This window comes from Amblyomma mixtum, chromosome 2 (assembly GCF_055824585.1).
Source record: "Amblyomma mixtum isolate Tamu chromosome 2, ASM5582458v1, whole genome shotgun sequence".
In the NCBI taxonomy this organism is placed as follows: Eukaryota; Metazoa; Arthropoda; class Arachnida; order Ixodida; family Ixodidae; genus Amblyomma; species Amblyomma mixtum.
Genome location: NC_143013.1, coordinates 9025727 through 9046089, shown reverse-complemented (window position 1 = coordinate 9046089; position 20363 = coordinate 9025727). Strand labels below are relative to the sequence as shown.

Genomic DNA, 20363 nt, shown 5'->3' with positions numbered 1-20363 from the left:
GCCGCGATATGCATCTCGGGTTTGCGGTAATGGCCCCGCGGCCCGACTTTGGCGAATAGAAACGTAATTACCGGTGACGTCCCCGGACGACCTCCTCTCCGCCGTCGACGTGGTCCGCCTCACCACCGCCTACGCCGTCCTGAGTTCTCCTGCCGGCGGTTCCCGCCTCCCTCCTTGCTTTCACTGTCGGTGTATTTTCTGCCCCTTTTCTGCCCCCTCCGAAGCTCATTAAAGGTGCCCGCAGAGACTGCCCCGCTTTCCGCTCTTCCTTTTTCGCGGAAGCCGTCCAGAGACGAGCCCAGGTGACTCAATGGTATTTTTTTTACTTTTTTTTTCAGTAAGTCTCCGCCTAACTCACTTCTTTACCTCTTCTTATCGGTCCGTCGGAAGACTTGTGGCTTCCACAGCTCCACGCCCCTCCAACCGCCCCCCCCCCCCCCCCCTCTTTCCTTTTCCCGTTCGTGTCCGCCCTACACGCCGGTTATAGTGAACTGTACGCCGGTCGATGAGTGGGCCGCACGAAGAACACGCATCGCGACCAGCGGGTTCTTAAGAATGATCCCCTTCGAGCCACCTTGCCAGTGGTGTACCTGTACGGGAATCCACCATGATGGCGCATATGTAAATGCTGGAATCAATTGCGCTGCTGTGTAAGAGGAACAGTAACCTCGGTCGTTTAGACATGGCGAATGTGACGGGTAGCTGCAGTATAGAATATGAAATGCCTCTTTAGCAGGTTAGCCTTCCACAAACCGGACAATCAATTTCTCGCAGCGCTTTCTTCGATGGTGCAGTATGTCGCAACCAAAAAATGATGCATTGACCTGCTGACGGTTTAGAATGTTATCCACGAAGGAAATGAGTCGAAACGCACGTCTGACCATAGTAGAGGACACACACCTCTAATAGTGAGGTAGGGGGATTGGGGGGGGGGGGGGGGGGGGGGGGTAGCTTTCGCTATTGGTTACACGAGCAAGGCGGAAAGTGTGCGAGTTTTTTTTCGCCACGGCCGCCTCAGTATTTTAGAACAACAGCAACGGCAGTAACAAGAACGAGAAGAGCCTTCGCTCGCTTTTCGCCCATCGAATAATGTGTGTGGAATGCCGCAGCCCTGGCGCCCCAGGCTGCTCATTTCCGTTCGGAATCTTTGCAGCACATTTTGTTCTTGGTACCACTTCTGCCTTTCGGCTCCATCGGACCCCACGCCGACGTCGAGCGACGGCTCCTGCTCGCATACTGATTCTTTTACGGGCCTTGGATGCCGGCGCATGACTACTTTCTGCCTTATGTACAGTGAAATCTCGTTAATTCGAGCCTCCGGTTCATACGAACTAGCGCGTTGTTCCCGCCCGTGACGTCACGTATAATTAGGCTGCCGTAATTGGAACTCTTCATAATTTGAACAATTTTGAGTCTTCGAAATTCGACTATTTGTATGTTTTTTATCCGTTCAGTGTTGTCTCGGGCCTTAAAGAAAATAACCGCGTATATGGTATATGGGAACATTGCCAGATGAATGAAGTCCACCAGGGGTGACGATGGCCTAATATCACATGTCTACGGGACCGCAGGTGATGAGCAATCCGACGAGAGAGACCAAGTGCCGCCAAGGGCTGGATCAGTGCAGGAAATGGGGTTGATATCCGCTTCTACATGTTTAACGACCTTTCTTTCAGCGCACAGTAACATAGACTGATAAACAGTGAGGCATCGTTACAGGCTATGCTTAAGCCTCTCCCATGTTCCGTAATCAAAGGGCGGACATCGCTGTGACTTCGGAGAACACAGAAGCGCAGGCATGCGGCTGAAGAGTGTGCCGGTGCGCTAGTTTGTACATAATGTATGGGTGAAACAAGCGGTTATCTGATAACGTTTCAAAACTGTAGAGTTTTTCAGTGCGCAGACAATCTGCGCCATTTCTTCGTTACAAGTGGCAGTGTTTTGTTTGTTTGTTTTGCCCTTAACTGTGGTACAGATTTTTTATTTTCCTCATTAGCGCCTCGTAGCTCATACCTTAAAACATAATCCCCATAGTACTCTCATTGATGGCACAGCTTTTAGATTCTGAGAGTCATGGTCCCCTCCAGTTATCAGCTGCAGCTATGTTAGTCACCGCTTTACATGCTCTCTTCTTTTTCATGCCTTTTTTGTTGATGAGCCGGGCCCCTTAGCGCGCCTCGTTTTTATAATATGTAAAACCACTGAGAGGAATCTGTTTTTTTATTTTTTTTTTTCAGATGACTCGCTCTCGCCCATTGATCACCGGTCTTTGTTTTCATTACACCACCCTTGTTCAACACTCCAGGTGGGGCTCTCAGGGGCGAAATAAATGATGATGATGATAAACAGTGACGACAGGGAGAGCCGTCATTAAACTGCGCGCTCCTTTATGAAGTTCGCGTTTACGCAGTGGCCATGTACGACCCTCCCGCTGTGCCAACATAAGCGCATGCGCCGTGATGACTTCTGCAAAGTGAAAATGGCCGGTGTGTGCAATCCAGCGCTGCTTCCTTCCTCCTCGTCCGCTCGCCGCGGCCCATCAAGAAGAGAGAGAGAGAGCAGAGCGTAAGTACCTCGACAGATGTGGAGAAGAAAGTAGAGTTTTTGTTTGTTTTTGTTTTCGGCGAACGGCTGACGACGCGAAAGCAAAACAAAAAAGATGAAAACAGGAGGCGAAAGACTCAGGGGCGCGGTCTTCCGCAGGTCTGCAGCGAGCAGGCCAGCAGTCCTCATCGGAGGGGGAGCTACACATAACTTACGCGAGCAAGACGTACTCGCCGCGGCGCGCTCGCAGCCACACTCCGCCATTCGTTGCCGCGCAGATGGACCCCGAATGCCCGTGTGTATGAATGCATAACGGCGGGTCGCGGCCCCCCGTCCGGAGAGGAGCGCATTTCTTGCGTCCTCGGTTCGCATTTGCGCGCCTGCTTATACGGCGAAGGGAGGTAGGCCCTGCCACGTGATGCCGCACTCGCGGAGAGGCTTGTTTTTTGCGAACCCGCTTCTCCTGCATGCATGAGTCCGCGCACCTCGAGGGGCTTGTGTTAGCGCCTCGAGATTCGCCTTTTGCGGTGCCTCGCTGCTCGTGCTGTACATCATCGATCCACGAGACTCGAGCGAGAGGCTAAAAAAGGGTGCTGGGAGTTGAATTCACACCGCCGAACTTATTAACTTAAGCATTAGGTTGCTTATCGGCACGAAAAACCCAAAAAGTGAAGGTGTTACAAACGAAACGATGTGACGTCATCAAAGGCAGTAAAATACGAAATGTTAGCCAGTAATAGTACTTACAACTGCACCAGCTACAAATGAATACAATAGAATTAGACTTCGGAGCAATAGCGCAAACAGGTCAAGGGACCAAGAATGAGTAGACACACAAAGCGCTAACTTTCAACAACTTTATTACAAACAAAAGCACAGGAATTTATGCATGCATTTTTGCCGTGTCATCCCAAAGCATGCGAGCGTAGGTGAGGTAGGTAGGTTTCTTTTTCTGAGAGTCAGCCGCCGCGGTGGCTCAGTGGCTATGGTGCTCGGCTGCTGTCTGTAGCCCTCCACTACGGCGTCTCTCATAGCCTTAGTCGCTTTGGGACGTTAAACCCCATAAACCAACCAACCTTTTTCTGAGAGTCTGACAGAAGGACTGCTTACACAGGCACTTCCTAATCGGGCTACCTTTTCTGCTTCGAGTGCGCTTGTCCTTACTTTTCCCAACTGAAAAACACTTCTCTATTAACGGCTTGCACTTTACACATGCGTTGCAATGTTTCACAAGTTCTCCATCATTTTCGTTTTTATTAGTTACATTGCGATTATGCATTCGTTGGCATTCCTGCGTTGTTTGTAAACATCTTTGTTTACCTTGCATAGGCTGTTTACGCTTAAGGTTGTGAGAGATGGTATAGGCATAGGCTGTTTACACTTAAGTATGGAATCGTAATCGTCCGGTGGATGAAACCTAAACAGCATGCCGGTAAATTATCTTTCCATTTTAAAGAAGAAGACATGCAGTGTCCATGGTCCTCGCATTTTCCGCCATCACCTGCCTGCCACCTTTATGCTTGCCGCATTGAATTGCTTGAAATATATTCAAACTAAAGCGATCAACTAGCAGACACACTTTTTAGCAGAGAGAGAACACCGGTGTCTAAACTGCTACAACGACCTGAGCGTCACGATGATATTATGATATGAGGTCCACAATAAAGCGGTGACAAAAGCATGTTAATTACTAGCGCTGGCCAGGGTCCGAAGCACCCTCAGCTGCGGCATCGACATGAAACCGGCTAGGCTTAGCCTAGCCTAGCTGGAAGAAAAAAATGTCCCATGTAGCCCAGGGCGTTAGGATGTGTACGCATTGACATAGAAATGAGTACAGAAACAAGACAGTTTATTTACAGAGTGCGGCTATTTACAAGCTATGTACATTAGGAAGGACGGCGCCTTCGCTCACAGGGCTCTCTCTCGAGGGGGACCAGCGGCCCTCACATCAGTCCGGCCATGCCGAGGATGTGCGGCAGGTCGGCAGTGCACTTGGGGAATACCGTGGCGCAGCCGTGCAGCCCCTGGTCACGGCCCGTCTGTGCGGCGGAGACGAACACCGAGCCGGGGCCCGTCTTGACGCCCGTGTTGTCGGCGAAGAAGTGGACGGTCGCGTTGCCCACCCTGCCTAGGCGCAGGGCGTCGGCCGCGCTCTCGCAGACCATGCGAGACACGCAGTCGTGGTCGTCGATCTCCTTCAGGAAGGTGAACATCACGTCCATCTCGTGGTGCGGCTGCTCGACCCTGCGAGACACGGCAAAGGAAGCATGAGAAGAGATGCAGTGGGACGGCGCCATGTTTAGATGGCATCAAAGCACGAAAATTGGAACAGCGCCACGTGTCATCACAAAGAACGTGTCATCACAAAGAGCTGTGCCATGATGGCTGTTTGCAACAGTTTTGGGACGAACAAGTTCTTCCCGGTTAATCCCCAAGAATCTAACGCCCTGTTAACGCCGGTCGCATGTACGGAGATCTCTGGCTCAGAATCTCCGGAGTCGAATCGTCGTCACAATGAAATGGATCAGGGAGCCATGCAGTGAAGTGTGCCACGGAGAAGTCACTAGATACGATTGCATGCGACTTGTAAGAGAACTGCTGGAAAGGGCTCTTACCGGAGGATGTCCTCGAGCGCCGAGACGGGCATGCGCACCGTCGGCTCGGGCTGCTCCGTGGTCGGCAAAGAAGTGGCCGGCACGAGAAGACCTCGGCGCTCGCCCAGCTGCCCGGCCGGACGCTGGGCTTCCCCGATGCCAGAGCCTGCCCGTACGTCGAAGCCGTAGTGGCTACCGCCCAAGCCGTGGCGACCCAGGGCTGACAGCAGGGCGGCTCCCATGGCCACCTTGAAGCCGAGGATGCCGTTCGTGGCCACGATCGGTCCGAAGGGCAGCGCGAGCAGGAGACTTCCCAGGAACATGGTCTGGGCGACCTGCAGAACGGCGGTCAGCAGCAGGAAGACGGCGAGGTAGTTCATGTTGCAGCGTCTATCAGGGCCTCGAAGGTGCTTTCGAGTGATCTGCTGGGTGTTGGTGGGGCGCTTTTTGTACGCTTTCGAAGGTCACGTGACTACGGCACTCCTGCATACCTGTGACGTCACCTGCCTGTCGGACCACCCTTCCTTCCCCGAAAGCAGCGGGGCTTGTGAATCTGACCACAAGAGTAGTCTGTCTGTAGTGCTGTCATCGCCTTGCTTTAGAGCCGTCCTAGATATTTTTCACGTGACGTCATGATCTTTGGGTGCGGCAGAGTCTAGGCAGGAAACGGTCCTTTGTCCTCCTGCAGTTGGGAGTTGCGTTTTCAGCTCTACACCCTGCACCCCTTCTCCAGCTACCACCATTCACTGCCACTTGCCCCTGGGCAGTAGCAACCCGAACAATTAACAACCCACACCCTGCAGCACCGCGGACAAAAGGACGGTCTCCCTTTCTGGCCAAGCCTCTTCTGCACTGCCATAAAAATAACCAGGATTAGGAAAACAGCCAAGCTTTCGCCATACTTGCCATGTGTACCTTTTAGCAGGAAACTTTTGGACACGCAAGGCCTGTAAAAGATATGAATCCTCTTGTGGGGGGAAAGAAGAGGCAGCAGTTCTAGGAAAAAATGAGAAAAATTGTGGTTCATGCTCTTCAAAGCTTTGTGGTACCCTTCCCTTACCTTCTGTTACTCTCTCCTCAAGAAGACCGGAAAAAAGCTGCTTCCAGAGATATCAGTCTGTTCTTGGAAGCCTTTAAACCTGTGATCAAGCAGGAAAATACTTGACATATATAGTTTCTAGGAAGTTTGGTACGAGTCAGGAAGTGGTTCTCCTCCCACCTGGTAGCGTGTAAAGAAAAAAATGGCTACAAATATTAGATAGACTTTCCGAAAGTAAAAAAAAAAAAGATAGAGGATTGAAAGCTGAGGCCTCTCTCATCTGACTCATCCCATCCATCAGCTGGTTGGCAGGTGGCGAAAAAGTTTGCTGCCCGCCAGCTGCCTTGCCCTCAAACGTGAATCGTCAAGCCAAAAAAAGAAGGAACTCTAGTTCGATGACAAGCAAAATATAGGTTAATTCATGATAATTTCAACAGCGCATGCTACACAAGGACACAAGACGAGGAAAACACACACTCGAGCGCTGTTGAAATTATCATGAATGACCGACTAGCCCGTGAGCTCACCCTGTTCAAAATATAGGTGATTGCTATAACTAAAGTTACTAAATTAACGGCTGCATATTTTCGGGCATTTTCGGTCACGAGATTTCTCTCGCTTTGGTGTTTTTATCTTGTTGACAAAAAAAAAAATGCAAAGCAAGCTGTCTCCTTCACGCTTATGTGAGGAAAAATTAAAGGAAACATTTGTTGAAGTACAGAAACCACCTTATGACTGCTTTGAAAATTCTGTTGTGCATCAGAAGTTAACGCATGAGTATTCGTGCTTCATTCCTTACTACCAAGTGAGAGGAAGGTCCGAATGGTGTGATTTTGCACACATAATTGTTTATTTTGTTCAAAAAGTTACTGAACTAGGAGTATAACTTGTAATGAATACAGTTTTATCGCGTGTTTATTATGCATGCGCACACAAAATGCTGATCAGAATCGTGGTGATTTTGCGCACAGAATAGAAAATTGTTTATTTTGTTCAGAAAGCCACAGAACTGTGTCACAGTGTAACTTGCACATAATGCACTTTTATTCGGCGTTTATTATATGTGCACACAAAAAATGCTTATCAGAGCATTACGCATAGAACAAGCACGTTGTTCGTGTTGTTAGGGTTCTGAGCCCCGTAACTAAGCATTTCGTTGTGGAGCCATCGTTACGGCATTTTGTCATTCGTAGCTGCAAGTAAGAAGTTGCTAAATGTGTTAAAGTAAACTAGCGTTCCCTCAAAGCCTAAAAGAGTCGAAACCGCATGAATTATTAATTTCTGGCGTAGTATGTTGTCTATTTTGCGCGCATATTGTTTTTCGTGGGGGCATTTTTTCTCTTTCCATACGAACTACAGTCGGGAACAAAAGTCTCTGGACCACGTGCTCCTTAAACGAAGTCGGTAATTCTAATAATATGCGGCGGATGGAGACCACACTTATGGAGGTGGAAGTCGTAATCCTATTCTTTCACCTCCACAAGTGTAGTGGTCAGCTAGTGGCTAATAACCGAGCTATCGGCTTCGTTGACGGAACAAACCGTCCAGAGACTTTTGTCCCCGAGTGTACTTCACTATCACTCCCAAACTTCGAAAATGTTCGAGGTTGGTGAATATTCCCACTCGTCTCGAAGATAAAATTAAACAGGTGGTACATTCGATAAGTTTGAATATTCGCGCATACTTTTCTGACCGCTTCGTTGATGCCTGGTGTGCATGCCAGTACAGGTTCCGAATGAGCCCACTTGTCAATCATGTGTAGCGTTTGATAAATGCTTACCTTCCACTTGGTGTAACACACAAGGTGAGAGTGAACCCCAGTCCTTCTGCTGTGGTTCACCCTCAAATGCATACCGAGACACGTGTCCGAAAAACACGCTTTCAATGCGGACTTTATAGCAACACAATACCACTTGGCAGAATGTTAAGCCTTTCAAGTCAGCCCGAAAAGAGGAGGTTTGAGCCATGCAGCATTCACTTCTGTGCGCACCGGCATAAAGTTACACTAATCACCATTATAGTTTTAAATTCACACACTTGATCTACTTTCCATTCTCCTGCAGACACGCGAATTTTCGAAAGTCGTTGGTAAAAGCTTATAGCCTATTTGTCTCCGTCCCCCCCCCCCCCCTTTTTTTTTTGTCAACCTGAGCGTACATGGACACAAAAAGCTCCATGGTTGAAGGCAAAATAAAAAAAAAATACACGATAAATTAAACTCCAAGGGCAGCCTAATGGCGCAGGCAGAGTCGAATTGCGTCCGTCTATAGCAGTGGATCCCCCCCATACGGCAGTCGTCGAGCGCCGTATCGCCCACGGCGCGACATCGGGCGCACCTTGCAGCAAACGGCCGCCTCTCCACCGCAAGCGACAAATTCCGCGGTGACAAGCAGCGAAGAACAAAGGACACAAGCAAGCAAGCCACAAGACTTTGCCGCCGTCGCTCGAGCCTCGATAACAAACGCCGACCAGAACGTACCTCGTCAGTCTTCGGGGAGGCTAACACAAAAGGGCAAGGAAATAATATATTATGCAAAGCAAGAAACAAAAGAAAGAATGGTAATGTACAGAAAAAAAAAACGGGAAGATCAAACGAAGCTTCGGAATGGCAGCGGGATTGCGCCGCGGGAAGCACGAGCAGGCAGGCAGGCGTCCGGTTCCCCGAGAACGAAGGCGGGGGGTGGGGGGAGGGGGGCGTGAGGAAGAAAATTTATTTTGTTCTCCGGACAACGGGGAGGGGGTGCCGTAATCGCATTTGGAAGCCGAGCCCGGCGCGGACGCCTTTTCGGGTGACTCCTGCGGTTTCGGCTCCTCCGCGCAGCAGCAGCAGCCGCCTGGCAACGACCGCGGAGCCCGGTCCGGTCGGAGGAGGAACGCGAACAGTTGCCGCCGCCGCGGGCAAACTCGCTGAATGGCGCCAATTCCTCGCTTCTTCTTATTCTTGCTTATCTCTTTCTTTATGGACCGTTTTATGCGTGATCGCGATTGGAAAAGCGCTTCTCTGCCGCCGCTGCTTCTGGGTGGACACCATGGGGGAGGGCATCGTCCTGACGGGGGCCCAGTTGCCGGGCTTCGCTGCTGAAGAACACCTTGGCCGATTGTCTGTGCGTGTCTGTGTGCGCACGCGGTTGCTCGCAGAGTCCTCCCCCTGGTCCGAATGCCGTTTGCAGGCATCGATTTTAGATTATCAGGGCAGGGGTGGGGAAACGCCAATGCTCGGAGCGTGCGCGCACCCAGGCTTTACTCTATGGGCGTCTGCCAGTTGTCTTCGTGGACCAGACACTGCGCGCTGGGCGCTCGAGGTTTTTGTGATCGAGGAGAGCGGTCTGGTTGTCGGGAGGAGTGTATGCTATAGTACGTGGCCCCCGAAATCCGTAGTAATCTACATTCACGTTGGGCCTCGCTTTCTTTGTCTACAGGGGCAGAGGGCGCTCTACGACTTGGTGCTCTTTAAAGTGGTCCCCGCCCTTTACAAAGAGTATGGCCTCAAGTATCGATCTATATCCGTCTGCTCACTGTTTAGCGGTGAGGGTTGTTACTTAATGCGGACAAAAGTAGGCGGAGTTTCCGGAACAACTCGGAAGTTTTTGTAGCGTCGACCGATTAGGTGGCCCCGCGAACTGCACATCTTGAGTCACCAGACGCATGGGCTGTTATTGCGACCGGTAAAAGAGCGCGAAACCAATTATGCAAGCCGACGCGTACAGCATAAAGCCAGATCGGGCGGGGAGGTTTTTGACGCACGTTCCTGTTGTTGCAAGTTCACGATTCTTGCATTAAGCGACTATAACGCAGTTACATGACGGAAGCCAACAGTCATCGCATGTCATCTGAGCCTTCAGGGAAGGGATGAAAGAGTGTGCAAAAGGAAGTTGAACGAGCCTTCTCATGTTCTCAGAATTCACAGATGGGCGTCTCTGGTATATCCTTCACTGAAATCCTGGTGCTGCGGTCATATGTCTTCCTGCCGTAGGGAGTGACCTAGCGACCCCGCACACTCTCTAGACCTTACCTTCTTCACCCCTGCGCACCCCTAGCCCGAACAACAATCAACCCACTTCCCGCGCGGGGACAAAAACCCTGCCTAGTCTCTGCTGCATTGCCAAAAAGTCGTCAAGGTATATCTGAGTGAATTTCTGGAATCAGTGTGCACAAGGAGGGATATATTATGGGAAAGCTGTCCCCTCCCCACCTTCCCAGAAGAGAATGTGGCCATGGCCGTCCCACCTCGGCCTCTTGTGAAGTGTACCCGCGGCCGCGCCCGCGATTATTTATACTTCTGAACAGCTTTCTGTAGTTCTGCAGCCAAGGCTAGGGTGGAAAATGAAGACAGGCCTAATTTCTGCTGCGAAGACTGGTGAGACCGCCACGATGAAATACTTTTCTCTGTGTCTCTAGGCATCATTTTTCCGAGAAAACAGATTTGAAGCAGCAGTTTTCAGTGACACCGAAAATTTCCCACATTTTCAATGGTTTGAAAATAGATTTTCCCTTTGTAGCTTGCTTTTTCCACGATTCGGCAACACTGCTCCAGAGACTGGAGCGGCGAGGTTAAGGAAAACTGGAAATTCTTCGCGACGGCAGCACCGCCTCTGAGCCAATGACGGCCCCGGCGTTGCCGCGTGGCCAGTAGTGCCAGATTTGTACCAGATTTTTACCAGATTTGCCGCGTGGCCAGTAGTGCCAGTTTTATATATTAGACTTTTTAGCATTTGCAGACCTCCAAAACCAGTTGCAAGCGCATATATTTTGCCGGCAACATTGGTTTTCGCAGCGGTCGAAAATGCGCACCGGCGACGATTGTATCACATCATCCATTTCCGTGTGCAGCACTTTTTTTTTGTTTGCGGCATTACGATCGAGTCAGGGCGGTGTGAAAAGGTAGTTTCTTTTTTTGTAAAATCGCCAAAAATGCCACAGCCTGGTGAAAAAAAATGTGAATCGTATAAGAGTGAATGGTATAAGGGCTTTCGTTTTTCACGACTATAAACTGTGCAGTACGCAGCAAGCAGCGATGTTGTTACTGGAATCTGTCAGAGACGGCAAAACGGAAGCTACTGAAACGCTGCTGGCCCCGTGCGCTTCGCAATGCATTTTTTTTTTTTCAGGTTGTTCATATCGTTGTAAGCAGGGCTTCGGAAATTGCCTGGTGCATTGCTGGGGTACAGATGCCCATTTCTTTCCAGTATCTCTCTGTCTCTGACAATAAGCTATCCTGCACCTCTTTCTGCACGCGAACTCATTCTGTTCGTTAAAAAAACGACAGACACGAACACGTTGCGCTCTTCACAAAGGGCCAGCCACTGTTGGCGGCCGTTTCCCGGAGAGTTCATTTTAGCCTGCAGCATCGGCGTGATGGGTGGTTGCTCATCGCAGTGGTTAAATGCTCAGAAAGTTGACTGCATGAGATGCTTTCCATGTGAGAGGCCGTCATACATATTGTGGGTCTAATTATAAGGGGTGTAGGAAAAAATGTCCCTGGAAAAAAAGACCTCCGAGGAAGCGCCCACGAGGGAAAAAAAAGTCGCCAATGAAAAATTACCTCAAGAATTAATTATTCGGAAACTCTCTTAGCAAAAAAATTTCCCTCTTCATTGAACTCATCCTTGACTTTGAGAATAGATGTACTATCGCGATCAAAAGTTTACGGGATGCAAGTATGCGGAAAAATTTTTTTTTTCGGCGTAGTCACGTGCTTCAGTGGCCTGAAATGTGTCAAAGTATGCGGAGATATGCATGCTCTATCCACTGGTAGCAATACCACTCGACTTGGTTGCGAGGTTCAGCTGGAATTAATTTTTTTCTAAGAATACGCGTCCCGTAATATTTTGATCGCGATAGTACGCTCGAAGTATTTTGCAGTCCCACCGGCGGCATGTGGTTGTTTTTTCTTCTGCTTTCTAATCGATTATGTCTAAATAATTGCTTATTTTTCTCCCATTGATGAATACCACAAATTAAAAAAAAACACCTCTAATGCACCATGGTTTCGGTGACTGCTAGCTTCCTTCATGTATGTCAAATAACGAACCCTTCTTTTCCCTTGCCTTGTCTGCTCAGGCCATACTATACGGTCACGTGGTGCAAGTCATTCCAAGAAACGCCAAGCCACAAAGCACTTCCGCCGGTGACTCCCCTGAAGTTCCTAGAGATCCACAGACGCACTTGCTCTTGGCCCCCCCTTTCCGCCGCCATATTTTTTTTTTTTTTTTTTGCGTACGCACCGCGGTGGGTTGACGGGGGTGGTGTCAATGTACAGGCAGGTTAGACTAGTGCTACACGCGCGCGATAAATGCCAGTAAATGCTTAAGGCCTTAAGCTTGTTAATGCCATTATTTTTGGAGTTGGTGTACACGTCCATATTTAATGTCATTATCGAAAGTGAGGATGGCGATTGCAAGGGAGTCAAAAGTTTTATGTGAATGTAAACAGTGCTAATGAGCACAATATGTCGGGGATGTTGTTGAAATATAATGTAAAAATGATTTTCCAGAAAATACGGCTGTTCTTGCTTTACAAGTCGAAAAAGTAGCCATAAACTCGCATGTCGGCACACAAGTCGAGAGTACCTGTCAAAAAGGATGGCTAAAATGGCGCTCTTCGCATCGAAAACGCGGTATATACAAGGTACGAATTACCCACTTGCTCCTGGTTAACAAGTTGTTCCTTATGCTTTTCTGCGTGTGGAATGGGAACGAGAGTATGCACTGCACGGGCGAATGAGTTGTGGTGAACTCACTATACGCCGCGAATGGCAGTAAGGCTAATACCATTAAATTTATGCGCCCGAATGCAATCAAAACTTAACCCAGTAAGCACTTAATGGCATTAAATCTGGCTATGTGGTACGGGTGTTACAGTGGTCTGTCAGCAGTTGCTATGCCTGAGTCACTGATTTCAATGACTGTGGCTCTGCCACAGTTCCATAAGGCCAGTGTCCTTAAAACTTCAAGAGTGATTGTGACGCTGATTGCCACTCACTCAGTTCGGGTCAGGTCCCCGGATAATATGTTCCCATTTTATCCGGGGACGATTTTCGCGGCATGCAATTTTATATATAGGCTAAATCCCTGATATCTCATTGATGGGAAGGCGGTCGCCCACCATCTATACTGCTAAAATCAGCCCTTTGATTGCATGACTACATAGGCCACATTTTTGAGAGCATCCACCCGCGGTTATACTTGAATATTGATACATGCCATTGTAAAAGCAGAGGTAGCGCATGCGCTAGTAGAGGAAGAAGTTGGTTGCCTCTCGCTCGTGCGCTCGGACCACTTAGGGACCGCCGCAGTTTTTCGTTCTGCTCTGGTGGTTCCCCTTCGCATTGCGCGTTGCAGTTTGGTAGAAGTGCTGGGTATCGATCCCAGTACCTCTCGCTCATTGGTCGCATGGATCGGCTCATTGGGAAGCACACTAACGCGTGGATTTCCGGTCGCTACTTTTTTTTTTTTTTGCTGGTTTCCAGAAGACAGGGATTCACCACAGCTTCTCACATCCTCCACCTAACCGGTGCTGGCGTGTGACTTATCCAGGTGAATTCTGTTATACGCGGACGCCAAAATGGGGCAGCTAAAATCATCGAAATCAACCCAGAAACTGCAGCTTTGCGTTAGACAGAAATGAAAGGAACGAAATAAGTTCACAGGCATACCGACGCACATCGCTTTGGGCACACAGCAACAACATCTGTTCGAAGCACTCACTCCGCGCGTGCTGCCGCGCGAGCGGCGTGCCATTTGGTCCCGCTCTGCGCGCGCCTAATATCTGGAGGGGGGAGCACCCAGGAGCCGAGTGCCAGGAGCGATGCGTCGCAGCTCCCGCCATGCCCCGGCGAACCGCACCGCCGCTGCTCAGCCCCAGCGGGACGCCGCGCCCCATTGTGTCGGGAGCCGAGGCGGCTTCGTTCGGGAGCCGCTTATCGAGATGAAAGAGCGCCTCCATGTTCTGAGCGATGGCCCGATAGCGGGAGGCAGTGTGGCCTCCTTGGCTGCGCCCCGAAGGACGACGATGACGTCCTTTGTGCCACGGCGGGGAATGATCACGCCCGAAGAACAAATCCGAGCGCGACTAATCTCGCGGGGCACCGCCGCCAACCCAGAGTGGAGTGGGGAAAGGCCTGGATGACCGCCACTGCTCTGTTATAACTTCGACGATTCTTCCGCAGAAAGTTCGCTGTAGCTTGAATGGCGGCGGTCTTCCAGAGAGCTGCGGTGCAGCAACGTGATCTTGCGAGTTACCGTCCGGGCAAAGAAAGAGTGCCGAGGCTTGCGCTGAAGTTTATTGAGGGCCTTTAGCTGGCGCGAGCTGTTCGCTAAGTAGCGATCGGCCTGCCATTCAATCCCCTGTAGTCGGGTGCAGCTAAATAACAAAGCAGCAAATGCTCTTCAAAGGATGCCCTCCAGCCTGTGTGTTCAAGACACGAATTTCGCGTGCGTATACTCACCGCGATGCGAATGCCGGCCAGTGTGTGTGTGTGTGGGGGGGGGGGGGGGGGCATCACACATGAAACATTGTATTATGCCATCATCAACCTTCGTTCACACTTTCCCTTTCCTCCCCTTCCCTTTCCCCTGTGTGGAGTAGCAGGCCAGGGCCATGTTAACACCGGCCGACCTCTCCTCCTTTTCCTCCCATTAAAATTCCTTTCTCTCCCGCCGCCCTCCAGTCGATGGCGTCGACCGATTTTCGGGACGTCGCCGTTGATCCGTGGAGAACGGCATCGGCTGCAAGGCCTCCTTCGATGGGCATTGGTCGCTTAATTGTGCACTTACACGTTCTCGGAAATATTCTCTATTCCGCGAGGTGGCGCAGCTGACTTCCTGCTCTGTACTGTTGACGGTTCAGAAACAAGCTCACCACGCACACTGGCATTTTCCAGGTCAGGAGGCCAATAGTGCTTTCGCACTATTGTGGTCGAAATTTCCGGAGCCCTTCACTACGGCGTCCCTCACAGCCTGAGTTGCTTTGTAACGTTAAACACCCATAAACTAAACTCCTTCCTAGTCATCCGTACGGATATCAGTGCACGCGTTTGCACATTTTCGAATAGTGCTTGCATTGATTCATCACTACAGCCAACACGAGCGTTGATTCACAGCTATATATGATTTTATGGTTTAAGGGGGTTTAAAGTTCCAAAGCGACTCAGGCTATGAGGGACGCCATAGTGAAGGGCTCCGGAAATGTCGACCACCTGGGGATCGTTAACGGGCACTCACGTCGCAAATCCCACGGGCGCCTTTTGCGTTTCGCCTCCACCGAAATGCGGCCGCCGCTGCCGGGTACGAACCCGGGAACTCCGGCTCAGTACAATCGAGAGTTTTCGCACAGTATCTCACCGCACCCTGTAATTTTCGCTCTGTTGTAAATGAAAGCATCCCTATAGAGTCTCGTTGTTTTCGATATTGCCCGCCGACAGATGGCGCTAGGAGGCGATTCCCAGTAGGGTGCCTCGATGCCTGCCCGCGAACGGCGGCGCGGCGGGCAGGCATCAAGGCACCCTAATTCCCAGGGAAGCTGGGCTTCATGCAGGGACATATTCGCTATAGCGCCGGAGGTACGTTGTCCTGTCGGCCACGCGGGTAGGAGGAATGATTCGTGCGTGCGATAACCTTTACAGGGAAACCGAGTGTGTCGGCACGTCGACTTCCAGCAGCAGTGTTTCACAGTCCGGCCGGAGCAGCCACGTTTAGACGAGACAGAGGGAAGGAACGTTCACTGCCGATACTTGGACGCGATTAGGCAAGCACACGCTCGCGCATTAGGCGGCCGTCACTCGTTACGAGGTCCCATCTTTGCGGCGTCTGCGATCGCTCCCACCTGCCATCGGGGCGTAAAACCTCGCGTATTATGTCGTTCGCCTCGCCCATCTGTGAGCGCCTTGCCGTGCCGGTGCTTTTAGTGCCCGGCTAGTACAGTCTGTGCCAACCCTCCTCCCATCTCGAAAACAACACGAGAGCTAAAACGAACGGACCTCATCATAACTACAGAAAGAAAGAAAGAAAGAAAGAAAGAAAGAAAGAAAGAAAGAAAGAAAGAAAGAAAGAAAGAAAGAAAGAAAGAAAGAAAGAAAGACTGGCTCTCAAAAGCAAGAAAAATAACTCGTCAGCTATGTGCGTGTGTGTGTGGGGGAGGAGCTCACCTTGCCGCAAGTTTAGCGGGCAGTCTCTAGTCCGCTCAAGTCTTCTCCGCGGCGGCAGATGTGGAAGCCCCTCGCCAGTGGGATTCGGGCGAAGTAAAAAAAGAAAAGCCAAAAAGAAAAAGGGCGCGAGGTCGGAGAGATAAGGCGCTCCGGGGCCGCGTCATCCCTTCGCCGGTCATGCGAAGGTGCCGCCGCTCCGGGCTGCGGCCGTGGTGGCATCGGCGCGGCTCTATGGGCAGTTACTCCTAATGACATTGGAAACCGGCGCTCCGCCGCCGCTGCCTTGATGCTATCAGTCGGCCCCGGGATGGGAAGAAGATCGAGGAGAAAGAGGCGCGTTTGGGGTTTCCTGCTTTGGGAAGAGGAGGTGCGGAAGTGGGGGAGCTTCTTTTCCTTTCCGCGTGTGTGTCTGCCTCGGTCACAGCGCATGCAGCAGCAGAAGCAGCCTAGGGCGCGGCAACGCACGCGTTATTGCTTTTTTCACGTTGCTCGATTCGCGGCGCGTTTTGCAGCTGCTTCCTCGAAGATGTGCGCTGTGAAGGAGCGGTTTGGCAAAGCGTTTTTCGCGATTCGTTCCGAGGTACGCGGCGCCCCGATGTGCTTTTGAGACCGGCGAAAAAGAAAAGAAAGGCAAGCCGCGGGGTGCCCCGGGAACCGCGCATGCGCGTGAAAGGCGAAGGAGGAACTATAGAAGAACATGACGAGGAAATCAGTAACGAAAGCAGCAAGAAAAAAGAAGACTGTTATGAGGTACCAGATGCAGATTGCTTTTATGTTGGTTTACGCAACCGTTACGTTGTTGAGAATTCGAGCAAAAATGGCGACGGTGATACCACCAGGCCAACGTGTGTTCGAGTGGCAATCATTGAAGGAAAGAAGCCAAGCTCAGTGGGCGCGTGCACCCCGAAGGTGAAAGGAATCGGCCCTTTTCAAAAGTATTAAGCCAGCTTCACGGCTGTGCTGCCTGATCACGTAAAGCGTTAGCAAGCACGTTGAAGACCTTGTCTTCATCTAAATGTTGGAATGCGCTGACATTTCTTGTTCAATGTGCAATGCTGGAAAGCCAGCTGGAAGGCTGCCTGTAAACTCTCAGGAGCCGACTGATTTTTCTAAGGGTACAGTGAAGTAACTGGATTGGAGCTTTCAGTTATACTTTTTCTAGCGAAAGCTACGCTACTATAGCTGGGACGCATTTCGCCGTGAGCCTCCGAACCACCTTGAAACGACCTTGAGATAAGTCATGGCTAGTGTTGCTATGCACATATAATGTGTGGTCTATTTAGTGACCACCTTTGACTTTGAACTTTAACCTTGACATTTGACCTTGAAGTTTGACATTGAATTTTGACCTTGCACGTTGTCGGCAGACACAATAAGAATTCCACGTGGTAATCACGTTGTGTCACTTGAATGAGTTCACAATTGTGGCGTCAGGTATGGGGCACATATAACCAGAACTGTGCGCTTGATTTACACGCTATGGAGGACGGAGAGCGCGCTGAGGAGCGCACCTGTAGTGAACTACATCTTCGAGCATTGCGGCAAGCCGCTTCTGACTATCCGACAGACATCGCTTGCTTATGCACCTTTCGCCCCGTTTCAAAGGGGGCGCTCCTATCCATCCATCCATCCATACGTCACGGAGGAAAAGCTGCTGAGAAAATCGAGTGCCGCCAAGCAATACCTCGCGCAAAAAGACCGCGCAATATGCAACGCATTCTCGGCTTAACCAAGCTAAGCCTGGGCATCTTTTTTTTTTTTCTTATGAAGGTTAGTTCCGGTTGCTTTAGATATACGCATTACCCTGCCATGTGCTCGGTAGTATAGGGGCGAAACGCCCGGAGAGGCTGCTGGCCGATATTTGGGATCAAAGTGTTGTTATCGCCCGAGTAGTCAGTTAAGCCGCACGCGTGAATATGCAAAACGGCCCTTTAGTCGGTCGCGCATGGAATATATGCTGTTGAAAGCATGGTTCGCAATTGCAGGCATAGGGAGGAAATTGCGAGAGGTATACGGGGATCGGTGCTCAGCACATCCACCAAATGTAAGGTGGGGTTTATTTGGAGAAGCTTCAGGATGGGAACAGGGCCAACAGCAATCCGAAATCAGCCAGTACAGTAGTGATGGCCATGGAAGCATTTCTAGTGCAATGTAGCCATGCTGCTTGCGCGTATGCCCGTCTTCTTCTTTTTGAAGCAGTCGTAAATATAAGCCACTTTTCAACTAAATGCAAGTGACTGCTGCAACTAACAAAAATGCTTGCATTTACTCCGCACTTAGAATTCAGTTTGTTCGTTTTATTGCGCTCAACTCGTTTAGAGAAGTAAACCCACCCCCCATCTATTCATTCGTTCACCGAGCCTGAAGCGAGTAAGGAAAGTTTTCGCCCGGTGACATTTGCATAAACATGCGGTCTCTATCTTTCGTATACGCTCAACGTATATACACACTAAGCCAGCCGGCGTTACTCCCAGGGCGGGGCCTTCAATTCCGCCAAGGACCCTTCACGCGTTTACAAGGTTATTCAACTACTGGGCGTTCACGCGCAAATGGTATTTTCAGCCCCGAGGAATGCGATATGAAGAAAGGGCGACACTTCTCGGGTCGTCCGATGATGTTGAGGATAACCACACGAGATAGAGAGAGAAAGGAAAGAAAATAAACATGGCATACTCGGGGCGTCCAGGCTCGTCAAAACCATGGTGAAAGTTATGCGCTTATGCCACACATTTCAAGGAAGGTCATGAAACATTCAGCGCCGTGCTGCAGAGGTCGGTCGCATTTCCTGGGACAGTGAACGTTGCCAAGGACGGACCACCGCTGCAGCGCACGCTGAAATGGTACGCGGAAACTTGGGATCCAGTGGGAAAAATGCGTATAGAGGCTACGTACGAACGAGATAAAAAAAAAGAAACAGAACTCTGAAGATCAGAAGCTTCTGCCAGTGCGTGAAAAGCCTCCGGCATGCATTGCTCTGTGTAGCGGAAGGGGTTCAGAGAGAGAAAGGTTTTAGAAAATGGGCAGACAAGATATAGAAAAACAAACGAACAAACGGAAAATATGCGAAAATAAAACGGTGGTGTTGAAATTTGAAAGAGAAATATTTTGTATGATTGGGCCGAAGAGGGCCCAGTGTCCTGAAAGTGCAATAGAATTCAAGAATAATTATCATAAGATTTTTTAGTGAAACGTTTCGGATGGTGTGATATAAAGTTTCCCAGGAAGTCAGTACTCTAAGGACAGCAAGAAAGTTCGTTTGGTGGTGCTTGGGAGGCGACAGGAAGGTCCAAAATAGGTGATTCTTAGAGTCTTCCTGAACTACTCAAACACTGGCGTTGGAGCAATTCAGTCCAATTTAACGTTCAGCACTGGATTATTTCGTCTACGTACAGGCTAAGCATTCCTGTAAAATAAATGCACAGAATGTTTCAACTGCATCTACAAGCTGGCACTAAAGCTGCCGTCGTATTGCAAGGCTCGTCGCGCCAACAGTAAGCGGTAACTTCAACTACACACCTCTATCTCTTGGGTTGCCCTGAACGCCGCTAATAAGTGTCCGTAAATCGGACAGTTAGACGGAGTCGGCGACAAGGATCAAATAACGACCCAGAAATGCTTATTTCTCATCTCGGTCTGATGTGCCGCCGCGGTGACTCAGTGGTTATGGTGCTCGGCTACTGTCCCGAAAGACGCGGGTTCGAACCCGGCCGCGGCGGTCGAATTTAAGTGAGGGCGAAATTCTAGAGGCCCGTGTACTGTGCGATGTCAGTGCACGTTAAAGAACCCCAGGTGGTCGAAATTTCCGGAGCCCTCCACTACGGCGTCTCTCATAGCCTGAGTCGCTTTGGGACGTTAAACCCCATAAACCAAACCAAACCAATCATCTCGGTCTGTCGTAGTAAGGAAACCGTGGAGATGAACCGATCAATTGTCAGCCTTTCTGGACGTCACCAGCTGACGCCATCTGTTGGCCGCCAATATTGATATCTCTTAACTGAATTAGGAATACTTTTATTTCTGGTCGAGGTAAGACTAAAGCCTC

The 20363-nt window shown here is 50.2% G+C and overlaps 1 protein-coding gene across 1 annotated transcript; it reads right to left on the bottom strand.

Annotated features, from left to right (window-relative positions):
* Positions 1 to 4376: 4376 nt before the first annotated feature.
* Positions 4377 to 5579, bottom strand: LOC149358351 (uncharacterized). Its single transcript, XM_089568823.1, has 2 exons — positions 5160 to 5579; positions 4377 to 4788 (listed from the first exon to the last, which is right to left on the bottom strand). Exons 1-2 carry the CDS (start codon positions 5516 to 5518, stop codon positions 4488 to 4490), a joined length of 660 nt encoding a protein of 219 aa, XP_089424949.1. The 5' UTR covers positions 5519 to 5579; the 3' UTR covers positions 4377 to 4487.
* Positions 5580 to 20363: the final 14784 nt, after the last annotated feature.